The sequence below is a fragment of the Mustela nivalis genome, assembly GCF_964662115.1.
Source record: "Mustela nivalis genome assembly, chromosome: 16".
NCBI classification, from domain to species: domain Eukaryota; kingdom Metazoa; phylum Chordata; class Mammalia; order Carnivora; family Mustelidae; genus Mustela; species Mustela nivalis.
Window position 1 is genome coordinate 30,327,483 of NC_139035.1, and position 19,961 is coordinate 30,347,443.

A 19,961-nucleotide genomic window follows, 5' to 3' on the forward strand; every position below is an offset into this window, starting at 1 on the left:
GTGTTTCTGCCCTCTTTTCAAAACTTGTGTCATAAAACCCCTTAAAGCCCTATTGTAAGAGTCAGACTTGTAAAACAAACTTAGAATACCTGGAAGGGTTCTGAATTTTCATGCAAGAATACAATTCTAGGTGAATGTTCTAAGGGCAGAGTTCATTTTTTCCTCTGGTGATCCTTGGTTGCTAATGGTCTTACCTAATTTGAGATTATTGGTTCAAAGCAGAGTTTTATTAAGACGTGGAATTGAGCAAAGTCAACATTTAATGTACTGTGACTATATTAAACTGAAATAGTTTGAATCATCTTAAAGCGTTTTAAGAAGTGATTATCAAAGGGCATAGTAGAATGGTTTCTACTGTTCTGTTTAGGCACAAACATTTTCTGAACCTTCCGTCAGCTTCTTTCCCCTGACCGCTGCTTTCTGTCCTGTCAGAGGATGAAGTTTTTGCTGCTGCAGCAGAAGTACCTGGAGTACCTAGAGGATGGCAAGGTCCTAGAGGCCCTTCACGTTCTGCGCTGCGAGTTGACGCCCCTGAAGTACAACACGGAGCGCATTCATGTCCTCAGCGGGTAAGGGCGTCACTCCGGACACCGGGTGACTCCGGATGCCGGGTGACAGAGGCACCTCCTAATCCGACTCGGCTGCTGCCCTCCAGGGTGGGAATCGGGCTGCGTCCCAGGACGGTGTTTGTCTGGATGCAGTCATTTAAACACATTCAGGGGACGCCTGGGTGGCTCAGTTGGTTAAGCAGCTGCCTTCAGCTCAGGTCATGATCCCAGCGTCCTGGGATCGAGTCTCACATCGGGCTCCTTGCTCGGCAGGGAGCCTGCTTCTCCCTCTGCCTTGCCTTCCACTCTGTCTGCCTGTGCTCGCTCTCACTCTCTCTCTCTCTGACAAATAAATAAATAAAATCTTTAAAAAAAAAATAAATAAATAAAATAAACACATTCAGGCTGCTCTTGTCCTCCTGGGAAACAATGCATATGAGACTAGGAAGAAGAAATAGGTTATCACCATTTCATAGTCTTTCATCAAAATCTTGTGGCATCCCCTTCTGTGCAGACAGTGAGTGGAGAACCTTCCAGTGCACCGCATCTGACACTCCCTAACGTGCGCCTGTCCTTACCCGGGTCCTTACTGAGTGAGCATATCCTGTACACGGTCTCGCTTGATCTTCATGTCCATTCTTTCCATGTCAGGGGACCAAGGCCTCGGATCCAGACCCCACATCTGTTCTCAGTCTACTTACCCCGCTAGGTCCCCTCATTCTGTGCTGCACCATCGCATACTGTTTCTGCCAGAAGCTCTCACCTCAGGTTCCAGTGTGTGTATCCAGCTGCCTCCCTGACGGTCTCCATTTGGGTGTCTCAGAGGGGCCTATCCACAGTGAGCTTCTCGAATCCAGTTGTCGTCCCTACCCCCCACCCCCACCTGCTTCTCCCCTAGTTTTCCCATCTCGGTTAGCGGTAAGACCTTTGTCCAAACAAAAAACAAACCTCATCTTTGCATTTCTTAAATCTTTTAACTCTGACATGTGTTGGCCTTTCTAAAACATTCCAGATTTGTCCATTTCTCTCCATCTCCACAAATTCTGTCCTAGTGAATCCATAAACGTGTCTCCTAGAACATTTGAGTGGCCTCCCATTGCTTTCCTTCTCACTCCCTTAACTACGCATATTTCACACAGCAGCGAGATGAATACATAAATACATAAGTAATACCATACATTAAACCATTTCTTAATGGTTTTCTTAATTTCTTTATTTAATTTTTTAATACCGTACTTAAACTCTTTCCTAAAACTTCTCACTGGCTTTCTAGCCCCCTTAAATCCAGAATCTCTGCTCAAGCCTGCAGAGTCCCTGACCTTTTCCTGCCATCTTTTCCTTCCTTCATTTACTCTCTAGCGATATTAATGTTTCTTCTGTTCCTTAACTGGCCAAGCTGCTCACACTTCCCTTTATCTTAACTGCTCTTCCCCGATCTTTCCATAGCCGGCTACTAGGTGCTCAGGCCCCAGCTCGAATATCCTCCCCTAAAACCACCTACCAGGCATTCTCTTGTCACATCACTGTTCTTAATTTTTTCTTTATATCATTTTTTATTACATGATATGGCTCCAGCCTCTAGAACAACATTGACCCATAATAAGTTTTCAAATACAAAATAATGGACAAAACAGTGGACCCGAGGAGGTGTTGTAAGGTTCATTTTTAGGATTTTTGAGGAAAAGGAAACTGAACCTCAGAGAAGTGAAGTAACCAGTCTGCCTGGTAAAGCAGAAGCCCGGCTTCCAAGCCTTATCTGACTGATGGCTGAGTCGTGGTCTGCGTGCACGGCATCTTCAGACACTGGAGCATGCTGAGTGTGTTATGTCTATAGTTGACAGACTACCTGGTTCTGTTTATCTCCTTAATAAGGTGTCTGATTTCTCTGTCACCTAAAGACCATTCCCATGACGATTTTTTTCTTGCTCTGGTAACAGAACATGTAACTTAATCACCTAGTTTTGATTCCGAAATGAACTTCGCCCAGTTTGTCCCTTGACTGTTTCCCATAAGGAAGTTGCGTAAAGATGGCCAGATGTGGAGTTGGCATGAGGACCTAGGGGTTTTTCCCACTGGCATAGCATCTTTTCAGTCATGCCACGCAGCTTCCCATAAACAGACATTCTTGTGAAACCCTTAAGGTGTAATGTGTATTTTTGAAAGTGGCAAAAGCAATCATAGGTGTCTTTAGCCAAATTTAAAAAGTGAACAATTTTTCTCTGAAATTGCTGATAATAAATTTTACCCCAAAAAAAGTTATTTTAGAAACCAATAGTTTTGCAATACCTGGCTTCTTTTATATTTTGTATTTTCAGTCAGGTTACTCATGCCATTAAAACAAAGTAAGTTCTCATCAGCTAAGACACCATACACTAAGTAAATTGCAAGAGAGCAGGTAGTTCTCTGCTCCAGGGTAAGAGGTGAGTAACTTACTCAATGCTGAATGCAGTTTGCTTCATGCAGGTGAGAAAAAGAGAAGGTGACACTCAAATCAACTGAGAGGCTTCTCATACTTATAAGCTCTACCTGTATATCAGGTAGTGGACCAAGTACTTCGTATACTCTTAGTTAATCCTTACTTCCCTATTTAATACCCTTTTTACAAGTGAGAAGAACAGGTCTGAGAACAGAGTACCAGACAAAGTAGGACTCGCCAGGTCTAATCTCCATGTCTGAATAATGCCTTCACTTCTTTTACGTTGAAAGCCCGTTCTTCTCTAAGAAGAGCCAGAGCAAGGTCAGGGTCACACTCCCAGCAGGGGGCCTCATGTTTTCTCCAGAACCCATGACTTTTTAGCATTTATGCCTCCTTCGGCACACATGGTGATGAAACGGTTCCCAGAGTTTCTGCTTTGGGATCTCCATCCCTTTCACAGGATGACCCAAGGATGATTATCCAGTTGTACCATTTCTTGAGTGACACTTATGATAAACTCTTGCAGGTATGTTGTTTTTGTTTAACTTATTAAAAATGTCTTTGAAGGGTTTTTTGTCTTTTTTTCTTTTTTTAAGATTTTATTTATTTATTTGACAGAGATCATAAGTAGGCAGAGCAGCAGGCAGAGAGAAAGGGGGAAAGCAGGCTCCCTGCTGATCAGAGAGCCCAATGCAGGGCTTGATCCCAGGACCCTGAGATCATGACCCGAGCCAAAGGCAGAGGCTTAACCCACTAAGCCACCCAGGTGCCCCCGGAAGTGTTTTTTTTTTCTTATCTGAGGTTTGGCGGGGGGAGTCGTTTTCCTCCTGAGAAGTAAGTCAGTTAGCATAGTAGTTAGAACAAGTTTTGCAGCTAAAAATGTCTGAATTCAAGCCCTCTTTTTTTTATTTATTCTTTTTTTTTTTTCAGCAAAACAGTATTCATTGTTTTGTACCACACCCAGTGCTCCATGCAATCTGTGCCCTCTCCAATACCCACCACCTGGTTCCCCCAACCTCCCACCCCCCGCCCCTTCAAAACCCTCAGATTGTTTTTCAAAGTCCATAGTCTCTCATGGTTCACCTCCCCTTCCAATTTCCCCCAACTACCTTCTCTCCATCTCCCCTTGTCCTCCATGCTTTTTGTTATGCTCCACAAATAAGTGAAACCATATGATAATTGACTCTCTGCTTGACTTATTTCACTCAGCATAATCTCTTCAGTCCCATCCATGTTGCTACAGAAGTTGGGTATTCATCCTTTCTGATGGAGACATAATACTCCATAGGGTATATGGACCACATCTTCCTTATACATTCGTCCGTTGAAGGGCATCTTGGTTCTTTCACAGTTTGGCGACCATGGCCATTGCTTCAAGCCCCTTTTTTGCGTCTTAACCCTCACCCGGTTACTCAGGCTTTCTGGGCCTTGGGTGGTTCGTTTGTGAATCAGCCTGCCAGTGCTGGCCTCAGCCAGGATATTGGTGCCCAGCCAGTAGAGTAGTACACATTGAGTGCTTGGGGCTGAGCCTGGTGTGTTGTGAGAGCGGTGTACGCAGCATGACGTGGGCTGGCAGGAGAGGAGACGGACGTGTTTTACTAATGTGATCATATGTCTTGACAGTAACTATATACTTGGTAATGGTGCTTTATTAATCTTAGAAATAAATACATCCACATGCTGGGGTGTGTTAATGAATTGAGTCCACTGTAGAAATTGTTTCTTGGTATGTATTTCTTAGTAAAAACTTGATATATGTTTCTTAGTAAAAGTATGGTTAAAATTTTTCAATTATGAAAAATTATATTATTATTATTATCATTATTATTGTCATTATCATTATGTTAGCCAAGGAAAAGGGTTTGATATTTGGTGCTTTCTCTGTCCTGTTTTTAGGTATCTGATGTGTAGCCATGCAGAAGACCTACGTGCAAAAGCAGAATGGGAAGGCAAAGGAACAGCTTCCCGATCCAAACTGTTGGACAAACTGCAGAGTAAGAGTCTTACTTACCTTTTGGTGTTTCTGTGTTTTCTCTTAATTAGAAATAGATACTATGAATTGATCAGGAAGACTTGCATCCAGACATGCTCTCAGTGAGCGGTTATGTAGGGAAGAAGGGAAAATCCATTAAGCCCTTTAAAGTAAAGGTTTCCAAATTCTGCCTTGGAGTCTGAGAAGCAGCTTACCTCCTCCCTGTGAGTCAGGGGAGAGGGTCCCAGAGCAGTTCTCCCTTCATTTATACTATGCGGTGATGCTGCAGGTAAGATTTTATTGGGTGAGAAGGGCTATGGTTGGAGAGAAAAAATACAGAAACCAGAAATGTAATCTACAGGTGTTTTAAATACTTATTGATTTCAGTAAGAAGGCCCAGGTTTATATAAACTGTCTTCCTTTCCACCCTCCCCCCAGCTATGTTATACATAACTTCCAGATTAGGGGTTTTATTTTTGCTACTTTTATACTTATATTTTACACACTTTTATAGAGAAAACATTTTTTTTTATTCCCTCTCATATTAAATCATGTTATTCTATGTGTTTGCCGTTGGGGTATGGCAGTAGAGATCCTAAGAATCAGAAAACTGTGTGGTGGGGGAGGTGTGAGGCCTGGAAGGATTGGAAGAGATGGCTATCCACGTCAAAGCACCAGTCGTTCCCTGAGTTTTCACAGGATCCTTGGCATTAGAAGCAATCTGATGAGACCTGGCGCTTATCCCGCCTCGTCAGCTGGCCCTTTGTTGTGGGGAGGTTCCTCTTACACTGTCAGGGATGCATGGTATCTCCAGGACATAGTCTTCTGCAGATTTGCTCTTCATCATCATTGGCTTTTGGGGGGGTTTTTTTGGTAATAGGATTTTTTGGGCAGGGGGTTGCTTTGTGTTTTTGGAAATTAACATACAAACTAAAGCCCTCCTGGCCCTCCTGTCTCTTCCATTTTGTGGTAACATAACTGTAGCTGCTGTTCCCACTGTGTTCCCTCCCATCACTGCTCTAAGGGACATGAGATTTCTAGGGCAGGGGCAAATGGAACAGAAGGGGGGTGAATAAAGGTTATACTGTCTTGGTTTTTTTAATGTTTATTGTTATTCCTTTTCTTAAAAATGTCTTCTCTTACAGCGTATTTGCCACCATCAGTGATGCTCCCCCCCCGGCGTTTACAGACCCTGCTGCGGCAGGCAGTGGAACTACAAAGGGATCGGTGCCTATATCACAATACCAAACTTGATAATAATCTAGATTCTGTGTCTCTGCTTATAGATCATGTTTGTAGTAGGTAAGAGACAAACTTCTTCTATAGTTTACAGACTCAGTATGAACTCGGTTAAAATGTTCCTTTTTTGGAACTTTGTCCTGTTGCTGCGAAACCATTCATGTCCAATCTAGCATTCCTGGGCAGAATTAGAACTTCCTGAAGTGGACACTTTCAGAGAATTTGGCTTGTGTTTGTGTAGCAGACCGCATCTCAAGATGGGAAGCTGGAAAGCTGAGCTTTCCTTTCTCATCTGGGTATCGGTTGGTCATTTGGTCTCTCTGGCCATCTTTGTAAGGGCTTATGAGTGGTGTTGGGCGGGGACGCCAGCAGCCAGAGGCTCTGCTGTCCTTGGATGCCAGGAGTCACAGAGTGACTTTTTCTGGACCTTATGGCTATTTTGACAATGGCCCTGAGTATTTTCTGCCCATAAAGATGATGGAAATACTCGGTTCTTCATGGAAGTTCTGCTTTTTAGTAGAACCTGTCCTCTAAACTAAAAATGGTTAGAATAACAGGCAGTAACTTTCTGGGTTGAGTTTTGTTACTAACCCTGTCTATGTCCATAATTCAGCTCCGCCTTAGATATTGGGAGTAATAATGTTCCTGCTATTTTGATAACAATCTCCAAAACTAAAGCCAAACTTCAATTTTTTAAGATACTGAAAATTAATTCTGAAATGTTTCAGACTTCAGAAGGGAAATGATTTGGGTCTGGTGAACCGCACATGAACAGTTGTAGTACACATGCCAGTTTCTTTAGTAAAAATTCATGGATGAAGTACTGAAAGTGGTATAAGCAGGCAGGACCAGAGTGTAGACCACATGCAGCCTTTGGAAACAACCATAGATGCTTTGTGGGTGAGCGCTGTGACTGCGGGTGACATGGAGGAAGTGTGCACAGACTGCTTCCCGAGTGGTTGAGTTCCTACCTCTCCCTCCCCAAATGCAGTGAAAACCTGAGGATGATTGGTGGAGCTCTTGGCTTAAAGTGACTAAGTGCCATTCATCTTAACGTATTGGGTAGTAACATGGTTTATGTCTTAAATGTTCTAAAACAGGGACACCTGGGTGGCTCAGTGGGTTAAAACTTCTGCCTTCAACTCAGGTCATGATCCCGGGGTCCTGGGATCGAGCCTCACATCGGGCTCTGCTCAGTGGGGAGCCTGCTTCCCTTCCTCTCTCTGCTTTGCCTCTCTGCCTGTCAAATAAATAAATAAATAATTTTTTAAAAAGTGTCCTAAAACAAAGTCAGTAGAGATCCTTTTCCTTTTTATCTTTTTTGTTGTTGTTGTTCTTAACTTGCTTATGAGAGTTTTTAAATCTTTTCATTTGAGCTGAATTAGAGGTAGGAGATACTAGATTAAAAGGATATATGGCTTCATCCTTCATAGCTCCTTTAGGGAACCTGAGACCAGTGTTGAAATTAAGGCAGATGTGACCCCAGACATCTTCTGGTTCCTCAGTGTTGCTGGTGGAGTGCCTTGGAGAGTATTTAGGGTAGACCTTAGGATTCAGGGGGTGTCCGTGGAAACTGAAATCGAGGAGAATGTGACCTACGTGTTTCCTGAATGCCTTGATTTCTGTTACAGTACCTGTGAAAGGAGTGATGGAAAATGTGTAGTCTGACTTTTTCTAGCTCAGAACAGGGACCAGCCTCTCCGGTAAAGCTGTGTAGAAAGCACTCCTGAAGATGGCATTCATGCTCTTCACAACTAACTGGTGATAGGCAGGTCTTCCCCATTATCTTTTAAAAACGGAACAAAACTTTGACTCTGTGCTTCTGCAAGTCACCACTGCATGCACGCATGCACACACACACACACCTGCCTTAGAGACTGCTGCTTGAAGTAATGCCCTTCTGTGCATTCACAATATCTGTGTCCTTCACTCTTGAGATTTCTGCAGCCAACACAACACCACGGCTGTTGCTGCTGTTGGCGAGGAACAACTTCTTTATTAAATCCAGTGACTGTTCTCCAGCCTACATCTAGACCTTTCTATAGCATTTCACTGCTTTGCCATGAAACTGTTTGTTTGACTTCAAAAACATTGCAGCCTCTGTTTCACTGTTGGCTGCTTCTCAGGCTCCTCCTCTGTACCTGTCTCTCCAATAAGGATGTGTTCCAAAAGGTTTCTCTGTCTTCCCACACTCCTCCTCTAGGTTCTCATGTAGGCTGGGACTGGGCTAGCTCCACAGCGTTGATTTCCTAAGCCTTCGACCTTCATACAACTATGTGTGTGGCTCAAGGACCTTAAACGAAACATAGCAGAAGTAGAACTCCCCTTTCCTCTTGCTGTCCCCATAAAGTCTGCTTTTCTTCTTGGATTCCCAATCTCTGTGAGGGGCTGCCATCTCCTCTGCCTGTCCGAGTGAGACCCTGAGGGAGGGACATGTTGGGCAAGTAGGTAGTGTGCACAGTCTCTGCAGATGTTGCTGAACTAGAAGAAGAAAACCTGAATGTGATTTAATTCCTAGTATTCCACTTTCATCTAGAGATCTTCAAAAGAAAAGTTGATGTTTTTTAATATCTGCTTTATTCCCTTGTAGAAATTAGATTAGCATTGAAACTAGAAAACTCTATTTTTGTAAAGTAATTCTTAGCATTGAAATCTAAATACCAAGTTTTCTCTCTCCTCTGGAGAATAGAGAATTGATTATGAATAAGTGAACTGTAACTTTTTAAAACCCTAATCAGCACTGATGGGTTTTCATTAGATTGTGTATTATTTGTATTTTTCCACAGTGTATGCATATATTTGGTTAAATTTACGGGGTTTTTTTCACCAGCAACCAGTGGAAGGATGTTTCCATAGGTAACTTTATAGTATTCGTTTCTTAGTAAAGAATTGTTAAGAAATATTTAGAAAACTTGAAATGTTAAGATTCGGTTTAATTAAAATACAGTATTCACTTTCATTTGGGAAGGTACTGATATTTTTAAATTTATTTGAAAACAAAGTCAGCGACTTTGATTTGTATACATCTAAAATTAGGCTTTTAATAAACTGGGTCTTTTTTTTTTTTTTTTCAAAGATTTAAGTAATAAACATAATGTTAATTTAAATACCCTTTTAATAAGACTTTCAGTTACAACTCATTGTCAGTAGACTAGGTGACTTGTGCCCTCAGTTCTGATTATGAAATGGTCCTTCCTTAAGGACATTTTGCTACTCTGACTTTAGATATATCTTTTCATTCATGATCAGTTTTACCCATTTGAATTATTGTGTATTTTGTGCCTAAATATAAAGTGTTTCTCACTTGGTAAAAGACATCATTATTGATTACTATCCATAAGAGGCAGGAAAACATTGTTGATACTGAAAGTACTACTTTGACTGAAATTTTATCCAGCAGGGTCTTGAAAAAGGCAATGATATTTAAGGGGCCCCTGGGTCGCTCGGTGGGTTAAGCCTCTGCTTTCAGCTCAGGTCATGGTCTCGGGGTCCTAGGATTGAGCCCCACTTCAGGCTCTGCTCAGCAGGGACACTGCTTCCCTCTCTGTCTCTCTGCCTGCCTCTCTGCCTACTTGTGATCTCTCTCTCTCTCTCTCTCTGCCTACCTTTGTGCCTACTTATGATCTATCTCTCTCTGTCAAATAAATAAAATCTTTTTTTTAAAAAATGATATTTGAAAGAAAACTGGTGTTGGATAATCAGCCATAGATTTAAAACTAATTCAGTTACCAGTTTATGATTTGTTAAGTTACTTGCCCTCTTCGAGCCTCATGAAGATGGAGATAGGATTGCGAGGTAGTTTTGAGAATTAGCAGTACTATTTATAAACATGTAGCACAGGGCTTGGCCTATCTAGAACATTAATAACTGTCAACTGGTATTGATTCTGTTTAAGTTCACGTATAGAATAATAATTTAAAATTAAAGCAATTTTAAAGTTAAAGCAATTTTTAGACAATCTGAAAATTGAATGTAGCCTCCAAATAGCCAAGTGCTAAAGTAGATGTGTGTATGTGCCAGAAAAAGTAAATAATAATTTAGTTTTGAATATATATTATTTATAGGCTAGTGAATTGATAAAATAAATTTTTAAATTATAGATTGGGGAAAAAACAGGGAAGATCATTTTTCAGGATAAACTTAAAAGTTTATCAAGTCATGGGGATGAAAAGTACAGCATAGGTAATCTAGTGGATGATACTGTAATGCACTGTCGTGTGTGTTCTGTGTGTGTATAGAGTGGTAGAGTACTATTGTATAGCGGAAACTGATGTACTGTTACATGTCACCTGTATTTTGGTTCAAAAGAGAAACCTTTGTGGGGTTCCTGGGTGGCTCAGTCAGTTAAACATCCACTTCCTGGTTTCCGCTCAGGTCATGATCTCGGAGTCGTGAGATTGAGCCCCGTGTTGGACTCCACGCTCACCACAGAGTCAGCTTGTGATTCTCTCTCCCTCTGCCCCTTCCCCCCACAAGAAAGAAAAGTTTATCCACTAATGTTCAAATAACTTTTCTATGATCGCAGAGATTCTAGTAGAGGACTATACTATCCAAAAAGCCACTGATTACATGTAGCCATTTAAATTCAAACATAAAGAAATTAAAGTTAGATTTACTGATCCTGTTCCTCAGGTGTCCTGGATACATTTCAGTGCTCGGCAGCATGCACAGCCAGGGCTTCTGGGTTAGGCAGTTTGGCGTGTTAACCTTCCAAAGTCAGTGCAGGAAGCTCTAAGGAAGGCTGCTGCCATCGAGTTGGAGGAGGATAGAAGGGGGTTTGTTTGTTTGTTGTTGTTTTAATAAGATTTTTATTTATTTATTTGTTTGACAGAGATCACAAGTAGCCAGAGAGGCAGACAGAGAGAGAGGGGGAAGCAGGCTCCCCGCCAAGCCGAGAGCCCGATGTGGGGCTCAATCCCAGGACCCTGGGATCACGACCCGAGTCAAAGGCAGGGGCTATAACCCACTGAGCCACCCAGGCACCCCTGTTGTTGTTGTTTTTTAAGATTTATTTATTTATTTGACAGAGATCACAAGTAGGCCGAAGCAGGCTCCGCACTGAGCAATGAGCCCGACTCGGGGCTTGATCCCAGGAACTGGGATCATGACCTGAACCAAAGGCAGAGTCTTTAACCCCCTGAGGCACTTAGACACCTCATTTTGTTGGGGTTTTTTGGGTTTTTTTTAAAGATCTTATTTATTGGGGCGCCTGGGTGGCTCAGTGGGTTAAAGCCTCTGCCTTCGGCTCGGGTCATGATCTCAGGGTCCTGGGATCAAGCCCCACATCGGGCTCTCTGCTCAGCAGGGAGCCTGCTTCCTCTTCTCTCTCTGCCTACTTATAATCTCTCTCTCTCTGTTAAATAAATAAATAAAATCTTTAAAAAAAAAAAAAGATCTTATTTATTTATTTGACGCACAGAGAGCACAAGTAGGCAGAGCAGTGGGGGAAGCAGTCTCCCTGCTAAGCAGAGAGCCCAATGCAGACCTTGATCCCAGGACCCTGAGACCATGACCTGAGCCGAAAGTAGAGGCTTAACCCACTGAGCCACCCAGGCGCCCCAGAATAGTTTTTAAAAGTGGGTTTACAGGGGCGCCTGGGTGGCTCAGTGGGTTAAGCCGCTGCCTTCGGCTCAGGTCATGATCTCAGGGTCCTGGGATCGAGTCCCGCATCGGGCTCTCTGCTCAGCAGGGAGCCTGCTTCTCTCTCTCTCTCTCTGCCTGCCTCTCCATCTACTTGTGATTTCTCTCTGTCAAATAAATAAATAAAATTTAAAAAAAAAAAAAAGTGGGTTTACACATGGTTTGAAAAATGCTTCCTGGAAACAGTCAGTCGTGATCCTCTTTCCTCTCAGAGCCAGAGTCATAGAGTTCATTCCCTTAATCTAGAGTAGCAGCGGCCACTGAGGGCGTGCCAGGGGGGACTTGGGCTCCATGTAAATGCTCCACGTGCCTCATCTCATTCTTGTATGTCCCCGTACAGAGATTCCATAAGGCAGCTACCGTTCTCTTTAGTTTATGGTTGGAAAACTTGAGACTTGGATTGAATGGGGTTCCTTGTTTCTGGGAAACGACCTAGTTAGTGGCTGAGTCAGGATTTGAACCTAGGTCTCTTACTCTGCTGTCCCTGCTCTTAAGGCTTTATTCTTAGTCCCTGCAGCCCCTTCCCTCTGTTGCACTTCTTCTCTGCTTGCACTGAAGTATATCAGTAATCACTTGTATCTGTTGCGTTCCAGGAATCGTAGATGTTTTTCTCGTCCTTAGAAGAACCCTGTTAGGTGTATATTACTCTCCTTTTCTAGACAAGGGAACTGAGGCTCAGGAGTGAAATAACTTGCCGAAGACATGAAAGCTTGTGACCCAAGCTTGTCCCAGGGGAGTGCCTTGTCTCTTTTTGTTAAGTCAGGTTGCTTTTATGTAAATAAAAATGCACATTCCTCATGATGCCAGCCAACTTAAACAAACCTGAAACCTGATTATTAATTTTTATTTATATGAGTTGACTTTAATCAGACGAAAATTTCTGTGATGAACACATACTTTTTTACTCTTGTTTAATCTTGAGAAGGGAAAAAAGAATAAATTGTACATTGAACCAGACTTCAGATTACTGATTTCCCCTAAGATTGCCTTGACTGATGTTGTAATAATCTTTTTTCAACATACCACTGTAAACTTGATAAAGATCTGCAAAGCATTCATATCTTATTTTAAAGTTTTTATGTCTAAAGAAGTTTCCTTTTTTTCACCTTTTTCATTATTAGATTACTCTATTTTGAAAGAATAACTATGTGTGGACTTCTTTGTTTTAGGAGGCAGTTCCCATGTTATACTCAGCAGATACTTACAGAGCATTGTAATGAAGTATGGTTTTGTAAATTCTCCAATGATGGCACGAAACTAGCAACAGGATCGAAAGATACCACGGTTATCATATGGCAAGTTGATCCGGTAGGTACTCTAGTGTGCGTGCGTGTGTATGTGTGTGTGTGTTTGTAGATTACAAAAGGGTAATTCATCTAAAACCTAATTACATAGGTTTTAAGTGTGCATATGTAAGTGTCTTCTAAGAGCATCTTGCTGTCATTTTTGTCATGTCTTACCTCTTCCTGTGTTTTCTAGATGGCATATATAGATAGATACAGAGTGTGTGCTGGTGATTGTGTTCATAATCTGTGTGTGCACAGTCTGGTTTGGTCCTCAGAATACCTCTGTGGGGCACTCACGTCTCTTGTTTTCAGATCCGGAAACTGAGGTAGATGTTAAGTGCCCAGGCTGTCCAAGCCAGTGAGTGGTACAGGTAGACCCAGATCCAGGAAGAGCTGTACTTCAGACCTACTGCTCTTCATGCCCCTTGCCAGTTTGTACCTTTGTTGTTAATATTCAATTTACCATTCTGTCACAAGGTCGGAAGGACTCATTACTGTTTGCCTTCTGAAACCTTTCATTGTCTTGTGTAATTTTTTTTTTGTTTAATTTCACAGAGTTCACAAGTAGGCAGAGAGACAGGCAAAGAGAGAGGGAGAAGCAGGCTCCCTGCCGAGGAGAGAGCCCGATGCGGGGCTTGATCCCAGGACCCTGGGATCATGACCTAAGCCAAAGGCAGCAGCTTTAACCCACTAAGCCACCCAGGCGCCCCTGTCTTGTGTGATTTGTGGAACTTCTGTTAAACAACCCCTCCACCTTATATACAAAAAATACTGTATTTTGGATTTAAAATTCTGAGTTCTCTCTAAAATCAGATTTTTGTCATTGTTTATAATAAGATGACCTACAGATTTGTAGAAAAAAGTATTTCTGTTTCTTTTAGCCAGTGGGACATTTATTGACCTATCAAAAGAAGTACATGCCTCTAAATAAGTTAAGGAGAAATATTTGGTTTAAATCATAACTAAGTAATCTTATTTTAAAAATTTAGAATTAGGGGTGCCTGAGTGGCTCAGTAGATTAAGCCTCTGCTTTCAGCTTAGGTCATGATCTCAATCAAGCCCTGGGATCAAGCCCCACATCAGGCTATCTGCTCAGCAAGGAGCCTGCTTCCTCCTCTGCCTCTGCCTACTTGTGATCTCTCTCTCTCTGTCAAATAAATAAAATCTTCAAAAAAAAAAAAATTTTTTTTTTTAATTAGAATTAGAATGTAATATTTGTCCTAAATAAAGTCGTGGACTTTTTACATTTAAAAAAAAAAAAATAGACGGGCACCTGGGTGGCTCAGTGGGTTAAAGCCTCTGCCTTCGGCTCAGGTCATGATCCCAGGGTCCTGGGATCGAGCCCCACGTCGGGCTCTCTGCTCAGTGGGGAGCCTGCTTCCTCCTCTCTCTCTCTACCTGCCTCTCTGCCTACTTGTAATCTCTGCCTGTCAAATAAATAAATAAAATCTTTAAAAAAAAAAATAGACAAAATGGGCCATAGAAAGAAATGATTTTTAAAAAGAATGGCCAGGGGACAGGTGCAGGGCACCTGGGTGGCTTGGTTGGTTAAGCATCTGCCTTTAGCTCAGGTCATGATCTCATGGTCCCAGAATTGAGTCCTGTGTCGGGCTCCCTGCTCAGCAGGGAGCCTGCTTCTCCCTCTGCCTTTGCTGCTCCCCGTGCTCTCTGACAAATAAAATGGTTAAATAAAAAAGAATCAAAGGTGCCTAGCTGGCTCAGTCAGTAGAGCATTTAATTCTCCATCTCTGGGTTGTGAATTCAAGCCCCTACACTGGGTATAGAGTTTCCTTAAAAAAAAAAAAAAAATCGAGTTGAGAACATACCTCAGTTTTTGTGTACCTGTAATATCCTATGAATGATGAAAGGTAGTAAGACCTGTTCTTTGCCATGAAGCAGGCGTTCTTTCCTTGTACCATGCAGTACTCTGACACTCTGACACTCATGGCTCTAGGGACAACCCCCCCAGAGTAATGTTGTTAAATGCTTAAAACATGTAGTAAACCCAAGTGGGATAATATTAATTATCTAGGAAACCCAATTATTGAAATATAGTTATTAAATAGTAAAAAAACAAATCCAGTATAACAATTATGTTGCACCTTTTTTTTTTTTTTTAAGATTTTATTTATTTACTTAACAGAGAGAACATGAGCAGAGGGAGGTATAGAGGGAAAGGAATACTCCCCACTGAGCAGGGAGCCCGATGCAGGACTCGATCCCAGGACCCTGGGAACATGACCTAACCCAAAGACAGACACTTAACTGACTGAGCCACCCAGGCCCCCGCCATGTTGCTTTTTTATTAACACATTAAACAGCAAATTCTTGCAAGAGCTCTAACCAGCATCAAATTTTTTTTTTTTTAAGATTTTATTTATTTATTTGACAGACAGAGATCACAAGTAGGCAGAGAGGCAGGCAAAGAGAGAGAGGAGAAAGCAGGCTCTCCAAGGAGTGGAGAGCCCGATGTGGGGCTCGATCCCAGGACCCTGGAATCATGACCCAAGCCGAAGGCAGAAGCTTTAACCCACTGAGCCACCCAGGCCCCCACCACCATCAAATTTTGAAGTAGTGATGAGCATAAAGATTTTGAGATAGCTGCAATAGCTGTGATATTATTTTTTTTAGATTTTTTTTTTTTTTTTAATTTATTTGACAGAGAGAAATCACAAGTAGGCAGAGAGGCAGGCAGAGAGAGAGAGGAGGAAGCAGGCTCCCCGCCGAGCAGAGAGCCCGATGCAGGACTCGATCCCAGGACCCCAAGATCATGACCTGAGCCGAAGGCAGCGGCTTAACCACTGAGCCACCCAGGCGCTCATAGCTGTGATATTATATGAAAATACTGGAGACTTCTATATTAACAGTCCCCTGATAATATAGAAGGTGTTGCACCTGTGTCTCACCTGGTGCCACTTTGTCTATTGCCTTCATTCAGGACTGAAGGAAATACTGAATTTCAGCCAGAAATAGAGATGTGCGTTTGTCCTCACATTTAAGTTCAAGAATCCCTGCCTCTTCCCTAAGTGACTGCTTGTAGGCTGCAGAGTGACATCTGGGAAAGGAACACACGATGTAGAAAGGGAAGTAATTTACACCCTGAAGTACGTTTCACACAGGATGTGCAGAGTGTTGTGAAAGTGCAGAATGCTGCCCAGGTGAGAGCACCTGGTCTGAGCCTTGACAGGCACAACACAGGTGGGGACAGGAGAGGGCATTCTGGGAAGGGAGGGATCTTGCCCTCCCCCACCGTAAGATAAGAGAATAAGATGAGTAAGGCAAAGAGTGGGAAATTAGACTAGAGAAACAGTGTGGATCTAGTTGTGGCCTCTGAACACTGTTCTGAGGAGTTGTATTTTAGCAATTATTTGCAAGATACCTGAACAGAAAGCATACTAAACTGTGCTTTATTACGATTTCTTTTGGCAGCAGTATATAACCATGCCCTTCGCTTAGCACATATTTATTGAGCGCAAGCTTACGGTGAGGCTTTACCACAAGTTCATAACAATTACAGAGTAATTGTTCTGTGATGGGTGCTACAGGGGCTCAAAAGAGAAACCCATTGGAACTGGAAAGTAAGACAAGTGAGTCCTAACAGAAGGAGTCAGCTATTACCGAGGCAAACCAGTTAGTACTGTCCCCTGCAGGACATGGGAAAGGAAAACGTGGCTGGCATTTGGGCAGTCTTGGGGTTACAGTGCAGTGTAGGAAATGAGGTTAGCAGAGTTGGAGGCCACTAGTCCAGGAGGATCTGGTGCACTTGGCTAAGGAGTTTAGACCAGAGTGCCTTTGTCAGAGTAGGTGTTAGGAGTAAAGGGCTTTTATGGCCAGTTTAGCTTGGGAAACGTGGAGTTAATGCTTTCACTCCAATCTGAGATGCCATGGATTTGAGAGTTTAGTATGATAGTATTTTATTATGTCAAATACTCTTTGGAAAAACTTATAAGAAAATTGGTGATCTTTTTGAGTATGTGTGTTTTGTGTATGTGTTTTAATGGATGAAAAGCAACACATGGAGAAGGACATTAAGATTTGAGGTAATGGATACATCTGGTGGCTCAGTTGGTTAAGCATCTGACTCTTGACCTCAGCTCAGGTCATGATCTCAGGGTCATGGGATCGAGCCCCAAGTTGGGTCCCACGCCTCCTTAAAGAAGAAAAAAAGATTTGAGGTGATGTGATCCCAAAACAGGTTTCTTTTAACAGGTTTTTTTTTACCTTTGCTCCCCAAAAACATTTTGCCCATTCTCTAACCCAGAATCTGAGCACAGTTAAGTGGATTCCATGAACATGGTATTTCCACTTGACATAGGTTAGTGTAGAGACACTGTACTTGTGAAGATCTAGCATTCATATCCCCATTTATTTTCAGCTTTAGTTTTTTACAGGATTATATTAATGTGCTGAATTAGTGTTTTAAATACTTCTGAGGTCATTTATCATCAGTTTAGAAGAGACTGTGTGTGTCCGAAGCACCACTGTGACTGAGCCCATCCCAAAGCCCAGGCATCCTGCTTGCTCAGTGCTGGCGGCCTCTCTGACCAGTGGTACCACACTCTTGCACAAACCCCTGCCCTGTTTGCCTTCTCCTGGCAAGGGGTCAGAAGCAGTGACGGTGTTGGCTAGTTTTTATCAGACATGGTGGTCTGGACTAGGTGATAGAATAAATAATAAAGGTAGGGTCAGTATATTAAACACATCCACTTGTTAGTGACATTTCTGACAAAAAAATTCCCAACCTAGTTTTATCAGAGGAGTTCCAGACCCATTTTCCCCTCCTCCCCCCCTTTTTTAAGATGTGTATTTGAGGAAGAAAGAGGCATGAGTCGGGCAGGGGGCCAGAGGGAGAAGTGGACGCCCCCTCTGAGTACAGAGCCCAACTGAGGGCTCTGTCCCAGGACCCCGAGATCATGTCCTGAGCTAAAGTCAGATGCCCAACCGACTGAGCCACCCAGGTGCCCCCCAGACCCATTTTTAACTGTTTCTGGGTCCTCACCATCAGAATTCCACAGGCATGGTACCAGTCTTAGTCCATCTTTGACCAAAGTCTAACACTCAGTCACTTTTAGCCACCTCCAGCCAAGTCCCCCTTGTTCTGTTTGCTGTGCACATCCTTGCCCCATACAACAGAAACCTGTAGGTGGTCTTTGGACATTTCTCGTCTCGTTCTGTCGTATGTATTTTACATCCCAAGTATATTCTGGTCTGACCTCTCGGAGTCCACACTATGTTAGTTTGGGACCTCGTTTCTTGTGACCGTAGTGGCTTGTGTTGGCCCTTTTGGGGTGTCCGTGTCCTGATCTGTTCATTCTGATTCATCTGCCACATCATCATGCATGTTCTCCTCCTAAAACCAGACACCCTTGTTATGTATTCACCAGCTTAAAAATCTTCAGCAGCTTGCCCCTTACAGGGAATTTGAGCCCCTTAACCTCAAGCAGAGGTGTCCGTTCTATTGAGAGGCCAGCAGCTCTCACCAGGGTGGTCTTGGTCTCCATCCCTATCATATGGGGCAGGGAAGGGACACATAGCCTTCGGGTTAGGAGACCTGGCCAAAGTAGTGTTGGTGGCCAGCACTCATTCCGAGGAGCAACTTAGTAGCGGCCACTCAGGAGACAGTTGGCGGTTCCTCAGAACACGACACCTAGAGCCTGTGGCTCCGCTCTGGCACATGTGCCCAGAGTCTGTGCAGTCCTAGCAGCATTGTGTATAGTAGCTGAAGCTGGAGACAGGCCAGATGCTCATTGGCTGCTGAATGAATGAACAAAAGAGGGTAGATCCATGAAATGGACTATCGACCAGTGGAAAGGAGGGATGCACGCTCCAGCATGGATGAACTCTGGAACATGCCGCTGAGCGAGAGAAGCCAGTTACAGAACGCCCCACATTATGGGATCCCATGTGGATGAAATGTCCAGAACGGGCAAGTCTGTGGAGAAGGGAGTATGGGAGACAGGAAAGAACTGCTAACAAGTGTGAGCTTTGTGGGGGCAATGAGAAAGATCTCAGCTTGGATAGCAGTGGTGGCCGCAGAACTCTTTGAATATACTCAAGGTCATGAGATTGTGTACTTGGAAGGGTGCATTCTGTGGTGCATAAGTTTTATCTCAGTCAAGTGTTTTCAGAAATAAATGAGTGGTCGCTCTTAGTGCTTTTGGTTTCCTCAGAAGCCTCACGGGCATAAAGCCTGTGTCGTCGTTAGAGTTCCATCTGGCACACCATGCCTGGTGTGGAGTAGATGCCCATGAGATGTCACCGCGTGAGTGAGGCTTTATGAGCTCATGAGCTGTCGGACCTTTGGGGAGGGAACGTTGGTGAATCTGTGAGCACCTCCTCAGAGTCCATTACACTGTCCAAATAGATGCTTACTGCTGTTCCAGTTCCGATGCCAGAAAACTGTGGACTTTGGGGACTCTAACCAAGTTGTGTCCTTCCCTCCTAGGATACACACCTGCTAAAACTGCTCAAAACCTTAGAAGGACATGCTTACGGCGTCTCCTACATCGCATGGAGTCCGGACGACAGCTACCTTGTTGCTTGTGGCCCAGATGACTGCTCTGAGCTGTGGCTTTGGAATGTCCAAGTGAGCACGTTCCGTCTGTTCTTGAGCCTTTCCGTTCAGTGGGCCCATCCTGCACGCATTCCTTGTAGCTTGATGCTCGCTAGAACACAGCCAGCCACCCAGCCTCAGCGACCAGAGTGGGTCCCACGTGACAGAGCCCAGGTGTCCACGCTTAGCAACCCAAATGTCATGCTGAGCATAAGAGTATTTAAAAGAAGGACGAAAGAGTATTTTCAGGAATGTTGTGCTTTGTGCTGTGGAATTCCTACTGTTTACTGTGGTACTTTTTCTACAA

At 43.2% G+C, this 19,961-nt stretch overlaps 1 protein-coding gene across 5 annotated transcripts in view; it reads left to right on the forward strand.

The window, feature by feature from the left end:
- Positions 1-19,961, forward strand: part of WDR26 (WD repeat domain 26) — a 44,734-nt gene that overhangs the window by 8,333 nt on the left and 16,440 nt on the right. For all 5 annotated transcript variants that reach the window (XM_082704510.1, XM_082704513.1, XM_082704511.1 and 2 more), the window contains exons 4-8: positions 433-569; positions 4,861-4,958; positions 6,082-6,238; positions 12,985-13,123; positions 19,547-19,687. In XM_082704510.1, coding sequence (XP_082560636.1) covers positions 433-569; positions 4,861-4,958; positions 6,082-6,238; positions 12,985-13,123; positions 19,547-19,687 — 672 coding nt within the window. The remainder of the gene's footprint in view (positions 1-432; positions 570-4,860; positions 4,959-6,081; positions 6,239-12,984; positions 13,124-19,546; positions 19,688-19,961) is intronic.